Source organism: Hemibagrus wyckioides, linkage group LG09, assembly GCF_019097595.1.
Source record: "Hemibagrus wyckioides isolate EC202008001 linkage group LG09, SWU_Hwy_1.0, whole genome shotgun sequence".
NCBI lineage: Eukaryota > Metazoa > Chordata > Actinopteri > Siluriformes > Bagridae > Hemibagrus > Hemibagrus wyckioides.
This window is the reverse complement of record NC_080718.1, coordinates 27,710,927-27,718,156: the sequence shown is the minus strand read 5'-3', so window position 1 is coordinate 27,718,156 and position 7,230 is coordinate 27,710,927. Positions and strand designations below refer to the sequence as shown.

The following is a 7,230-nucleotide window of genomic DNA, read 5'->3' as shown; positions in this document are numbered from 1 at the left end:
GCTGATCTGTAAAACCTTTAGACTGATGGATGAAGTTTATGGAACGTTTAATGGAAGGAGTCTCCAGTATCAGTAACAGATATAATGTTACCTAGGGTTAGTTTCTATCATCTTCAGGACAGATGCTTTGATTATGTGTTTTTTTTTATATATCTCTCCAGAGAGAGAGAGAGAGAGAGAGACAGAGAGAGAGAGAGAGAGAGACAGAGACAGAGAGAGAGTGTTTATACAGTAATGGATATAACTCAGGTGTGAATGTTTGCTCACATTCATCAACATTGAATACAAAAAGATAAAATTTTTTTCTTTTTTTGTCTCTGTCTGTCTCTCTCTCTCTCTCTCTCTCTCTCTCTGCCTGTCTCTCTTTCTCTCCCTCTGTCTGTCTGTCTCCCTCATTCTCTTTCCTTCTGTTCGTCTCTCATTTTCTCTCCTTCTGTCTCTCTCTCTCTCTCTCTCTCATTCTTTTTCTCTTCCTCTGTCTGTGTCTCTCTCATTCTCTCTCTCTCCTTCTGTCTGTTTCTCTCATTTTCTTTCTCTCCTTCTGTCTGTCTCTCATTCTCTCTCTCATTTTCTTTCCCTCCTTCTGTCTGTCTCTCTCACTCTCTTTGTCTCTCTCATTCTCTCTCTATCTCTCTGTCTGTCTTTTTCATTCTCGCTGTCTCTTTTATATACACAGCTCAATTCTCTGGCTTTAGAATGTACAAAGAGAGAGAGAGAGCAAGAGAGAGATGGAGAGAGAGAGATGGAGGGAGACAGAGGGGCAGAAGGAGGAATTTGGCAGAGGGATGAAGGCCGGATCTCCTTGCAGCCCTGCTCCAGTTTTAGACCCGGATCACAAAGCCTGTGTGTTTTATCAGCAGCATGGAGACGACTCAGTGATCAGCCTGCTTTAATCTCCACATGGAGCTCTGACTCTCTCTCTCTCTCTCTCTCTCTCTCTCTTTCCACAAACTTCTGAGACTATCTTTCTCACTGTGTCTCTATCACTCTCCCTGCCCCTCTTCCCGTTCTCTCTCTCTCTCTCTCTCTCCCTTTTCACAAAAACTTTGCCCAGTCTCTTTCTGTCCCTGTCTTTATCACTCTCCTTGCCCCTCATCCCCTTCTCTTTCTCTCTCTCTTTCTCTCATTCAATCTCTCTCCCTCTCCCCCTCTTTCTCCCTGTCTCTGTTTCTTTTTCTTTCCACAAACTTCTCCCAGTCTATCTTTCTTTCCTTGTCTTTATCACTCTCCTTGCCCCTCTTCCTGTGTTCTCTCTCTCTCTCTCTCTCTCTCTCACTCTCCACCTCCTCCTGATGTCATTATCTGGAACGACTTAGTCTTATCGTCTTTCAGGCCACGTTTTATTCTGGCTCCTAACACAGTCCTCATACTAATCCCTAACAGGTATCATGTTACAGAGTGTTTGGTTCTGAGGATACTGAAGAGCAGAAGCTGCAGATGTTGATGGTCAATACGTCACTGCTGACCGCTGAAAACATTCAGCACGACTAAAAGAGGCAGAATGAGGACAGGGTCGTACCTTTAACCTCAAACGACTCGACTCGGATTTCAGTGAGTCAGATGATGACATTTCCTCAACTGGAGGACAAATGGGAATAAAATCACGTCTAGTCGGCGAGACCAGACCGGCATGAGGGTGAGGAAATACTCAGAGGAAAGAGAATGAAGGATGAAAGACTCTCTCTCTTTCTCTCTTCGGTCTCTCTTGCTGTCTCTCTTCCTGTACTCACTCTATCCCTCATCTTTCACTGTCTCTATCACTCTTCCTGCATCTCTCCATTCTTACTTTCCCCCAGTCTCTCTCTCCCTGTCTCCCTCTCCCCAGTCTCTCTACCCCATCTCTCTCTCTCTCTCTCTCACCCCCTCTGTCTCCCTCTCTTCAGTCTCTCTCCCCCAGTCCCTCTCTCTACCCCATCTCTCTCTGTCTGTCTCTCTCTACCCCGTTTCTCTCCCCAGTCTCTCTCTGCCTGTCTCTCCCTCTACCCCATCTCTCTCCCCAGTCTGTCTCTCCCTCTACCCCATCTCTCTCCCCAGTCTGTCTCTGTCTGTCTCTCCCTCTACCCCATCTCCCTCCCCAGTCTGTCTCTGTCTGTCTCTCCCTCTACCCCATCTCCCTCCCCAGTCTGTCTCTGTCTGTCTCTCCCTCTACCCCATCTCTCTCCCCAGTCTGTCTCTGTCTGTCTCTCCCTCTACCCCATCTCCCTCCCCAGTCTGTCTCTGTCTGTCTCTCTCTCTACCCCATCTCTCTCCCCAGTCTCTCTCTGTCTGTCTCTCCCTCTACCCCATCTCTCTCCCCAGTCTGTCTCTCCCTCTACCCCATCTCTCTCCCCAGTCTGTCTCTCTCTCTACCCCATCTCTCCCCAGTCTCTCTCTGTCTGTCTCTCCCTCTACCCCATCTCTCTCCCCAGTCTCTCTCTGTCTGTCTCTCCCTCTACCCCATCTCTCTCCCCAGTCTCTCTCTGTCTGTCTCTCCCTCTACCCCATCTCTCTCCCCAGTCTCTCTCTGTCTGTCTCTCCCTCTTCCCCATCTCTCTCCCCAGTCTGTCTCTGTCTGTCTCTCTCTCTACCCCATCTCTCCCCAGTCTCTCTCTGTCTGTCTCTCCCTCTACCCCATCTCTCTCCCCAGTCTCTCTCTGTCTGTCTCTCCCTCTACCCCATCTCCCTCCCCAGTCTGTCTCTGTCTGTCTCTCCCTCTACCCCATCTCTCTCCCCAGTCTGTCTCTGTCTGTCTCTCCCTCTACCCCATCTCTCTCCCCAGTCTCTCTCTGTCTGTCTCTCCCTCTACCCCATCTCTCTCCCCAGTCTGTCTCTGTCTGTCTCTCCCTCTACCCCATCTCTCTCCCCAGTCTGACTCTGTCTGTCTCTCCCTCTACCCCATCTCTCTCCCCAGTCTGTCTCTGTCTGTCTCTCCCTCTACCCCATCTCTCTCCCCAGTCTGTCTCTGTCTGTCTCTCCCTCTACCCCATCTCCCTCCCCAGTCTGTCTCTGTCTGTCTCTCCCTCTACCCCATCTCTCTCCCCAGTCTGTCTCTGTCTGTCTCTCCCTCTACCCCATCTCTCTCCCCAGTCTGACTCTGTCTGTCTCTCCCTCTACCCCATCTCTCTCCCCAGTCTGTCTCTGTCTGTCTCTCCCTCTACCCCATCTCTCTCCCCAGTCTGTCTCTGTCTTTCTCTCCCTCTACCCCATCTCTCCCCAGTCTGTCTCTGTCTTTCTCTCCCTCTACCCCATCTCAAAATCCTAAAGCTGAACATCCTGAAGCTTCCTGATCCCTGTGAACACACGACTCACACTATTTATACTTCACTATTTATAATGATAAAGCCGTTATTTATAGAGGTTTAATCATGACCTACTTGGCTTGGCATTGATCACCACCTTCTCCCCGGAGTGAGGGGCGGGGAAAGGGGCGGAGTCTCCCATCTCCTCCGAAGAGCCGAACTCCACCAGCTCCACCAGGCTGAGAGGAACGCTCCACTTCAGCAGGAAACGCTGGCCTGAAGGAACCACGGCACCTCCACCATCCTGAGGAGAGCTGGAGGAAGACCGACAAAACAACCAACCAACCAAACAAACAAACAAACAAACAGCAGGTCAGGAGATAGAAGATCTCAAGAGCCAAGGGTCAATAGACAGGATCATTTTAAAAATATTTGACTATTTGTAAACCTATCTTTGTGTGTTTTTGTTGAAACATCACAGAGGGACAGACCTGTTCATATTCTGCCTGATGTTTGAACAGAATGTTATGATAAGCTTCAAATTATTATTAGTAGTCGTAGTGTGTGTGTGTGTGTATGTGTGTGTGTGTACCGTAGGTTGGGCGTGGCACACATGAGCACGTCATTAAGCAGGAAAAGTCGGCGCTCTTTGGTCTTGACCATCTCTCCTCGCTCGTTGTACACCGTCTCCACCACATCGTCCGAGCGGATCAGATACCTGCTACCGACACTCAGGAGCTGAAACAATAAATAAATTAAAAAATCAGATACTGATGCCAGGTCATCCTTAACAATAAAAATAAATGATTATTAATTAACGTGGAAAATAAAAATTTTAATATATAAAATAAAATCATTATTTTCTATGTTAATTTATATATATATATATATATATATATATATATATATATATATATATATATATATATATATATATATTTTAAATACAAAAATATTTTTTTAAATAAAAACAATAATATTTATTTATATATTTATTTATATTTATATATTGATATATTTATAAATTTATATAAAATATATATACATTATAATAAATAAGAGAGAATCAAATTATAATAAATATAATAATAATAATAAACAATTAAATTAAATAATTACATTTTTGTTTTTACATATTTTAGAATATATATATATATATATAAATATTTGCCACATTAATTGGTAATTGCTAACTAATTAAATAATTAATTAATTACTTTATTAATTTGCTTAATGTATTAACACAAGAAATGTTCATTTAATTAAAATAAAAAAAATAATACATTGACTAATTACTAAACTAAATAATAAAGAAAATAATTTAAGAACATTTGTGATTTTTTTAACAAGTAATTATTTTTCCTAATTAATAATTAATTCAAATTTTAATTAGAAATAAAAAATAAATAAATATTTGTTTTCTAATCACTTTGGAGTATAGAGTTATGTAGAAATTTATTCTTACAGGATGTTCAGGTGATATTTATTTATTTAGCACTTATTTGAGATTATTTCTTATAGTTTAGCTTTACCCACAGTGTTGTGTGTGTGTGTGTGTGTATGTGTGTGTGTGTACCTTGTTGAGGTAGCGCTCGCTCATGGCCTTGGCGATGTGTCTGATCTCACAGCGCTGATCTGCTTCTCTCTTCCTCTCGTTCAGCTTCTCAGACAGAGTCTCCAACTCGGTCAGGGCCATCTGCAGGGGCAAGCGGTCAGCGTGGCCCACCGGCGTGTTCTTCAACATGTCCTACACACATACATACATACACACAATTTATAATTTGTAATTTATAACTTTTTGGGGGGAAATTGGAACAGTAAGTAAAAGCTGTGTGTGTATAAAGTAAGGAATGTGCTCCCCCTGCTGGATGTTCCTAAACCACACAAGAAGAGAAAACTTAAGTCTATGCCTGAAATATGTTGATAGAGACACACAGACAGAGTGATACAGAGTGATACAGAGAGACAGGCATAGTGATACAGACAGACAGTGATACAGACAGAGTGATACAGAGTGATACCGACAGACAGAAAGAGATACAGAAAGACAGACAGTGATACAGACAGACAGACAGAGATACAGACAGACAGACAGACAGACAGACAGAAAGAGATACAGACAGACACACAGTGATACAGACAGACAGACAGACAGACAGAAAGAGATACAGACAGACAGTGATACAGACAGACAGACAGAAAGAGATACAGACAGACAGTGATACAGACAGACAGACAGACAGAAAGAGATACAGACAGACAGTGATACAGACAGACAGACAGACAGTGATCCAGTCTCTGAACAGACCTAACAATAACTCTTAAAATATTCTGAAGATTTTGAAGTTTTTTCTCCTTGCCGTGACCTGGACCATGTCTGGAATCGTTTTCAGGATCTAATCATCAGCTGAATACAATGAAAACTACACAGTGAACGTGTGTGTGTGTGTGTGCAGGTGTGTGTGTGTGTACGTGTGTGTTACCTGCAGGAGCAGAATGAACTGTGGGAATCTCTGGATGGGTTTCATCATGAGGCCGTAGAGCGTGACGTGATCTCGACTGCACTCCTGACGCTGCTGTAAAAACACACCAGGTTTTAATAAACACCCTCACTTATTATTATTTATAACCACATCACTTTCTAGCTCCATATCACAATCATTCCTGTCATTAGTGTTTATTACAGCCTGAAATAAAAGAGAGAGACAGACGTGTGTTAGTTAACCTTGAGGAAGTCCAGGAAGCAGGGTTTGGAGGCGCAGGCCTTCCTGACCACCGCCATGGCCGTGTTGAAGTTATTGACATACTCGCTGTACGCATCCAGAACCATGGACTTGGAGAACTGAGAGATGGAGAGAAAACACAGAAGAGGGTTTAACCATCCTTCATTTAAGCAGATGTAAAAGCTTCAACAGCTAGACAGACTGTGATACAGACAGATTAATACAGACAGACAGACAAACAGACAAACAGACTGTGATATAGACAGATTAATACAGACAGACAGAGAAACAGACAAACAGACTGTGATACAGACAGATTAATACAGACAGACAGACAAACAAATGGTGTTACAGACAGACAGACAGTGATACAGAGTGATACAGACAGACAGACAGCATGAGACAGACAGAGTGATACAGACAGACAGCATGAGACAGACAGACAGAGTGATACAGACAGACAGATAGAGTAATACAGACAGACAGACAGTGATACAGACAGAGTTATACAGACAGGCAGACAGACAGATACAGACAGAAAGACAGTGATACAGACAGAGTGATACAGACAGACAGACAAACAGACAGACAGACAGACAGACAGAAAGAGTGATACAGACAGACAGAAAGAGTGATACAGACTGAGGGATACAGACAGAAAGAGTAATAGAGACAGAAAGAATGATACAGACAGAGTGATACAGAGAAACAGACAGAAAGAGTGATACAGACAGACAGATAGAAAGACTGAGAGACAGACAGATAGACAGTGATACAGACAGATACATACAGAGTGATACAGACAGAGAGACAGACAGACAGAAAGATACAGACAAAATGATACAGACAGACAGACAGAGTTATACAGACAGACAGACAGAGTTATACAGACAGACAGACAGACAGACAGAGTGATACAGACAGACATATCTATAAAGTGAGGCTTTCTGCTAGGAGACGTTTATTACACGTTTTACGGAAGGAGTCTCCGGTGTCAGAGCTCTGTAACAGTCAGTTAGCTTTAACAGCTAATGCCGAGTTCACACTGCACGACTATCTGTGTTAGCATTCAGTCTCTGTGTTCACACTGCACGACTATCTGTTAGCATTCAGTCTCTGTGTTCACACTGCACCACTATCTGTGTTAGCATTCAGTCTCTGTGTTCACACTGCACGACTATCTGTGTTAGCATTCAGTCTCTGTGTTCACACTGCACGACTATCTGTGTTAGCATTCAGTCTCTGTGTTCACACTGCACCACTATCTGTGTTAGCATTCAGTCTCTGTG

General features: G+C 43.4%; 1 protein-coding gene across 5 annotated transcripts in view; it reads right to left on the bottom strand.

The window, feature by feature from the left end:
• The window catches only part of arhgef10 (Rho guanine nucleotide exchange factor (GEF) 10), an 82,952-nt gene that overhangs the window by 34,227 nt on the left and 41,495 nt on the right, over positions 1-7,230 (bottom strand). For 4 of the 5 annotated variants that reach the window (XM_058398502.1, XM_058398504.1, XM_058398505.1 and 1 more), the window contains 5 exons: positions 5,944-6,060; positions 5,702-5,794; positions 4,795-4,965; positions 3,811-3,956; positions 3,354-3,532 (listed from right to left, as the gene is read on the bottom strand). In XM_058398502.1, coding sequence (XP_058254485.1) covers positions 3,354-3,532; positions 3,811-3,956; positions 4,795-4,965; positions 5,702-5,794; positions 5,944-6,060 — 706 coding nt within the window. The remainder of the gene's footprint in view (positions 1-3,353; positions 3,533-3,810; positions 3,957-4,794; positions 4,966-5,701; positions 5,795-5,943; positions 6,061-7,230) is intronic. The other variant, XM_058398503.1, reaches the window with a different exon arrangement.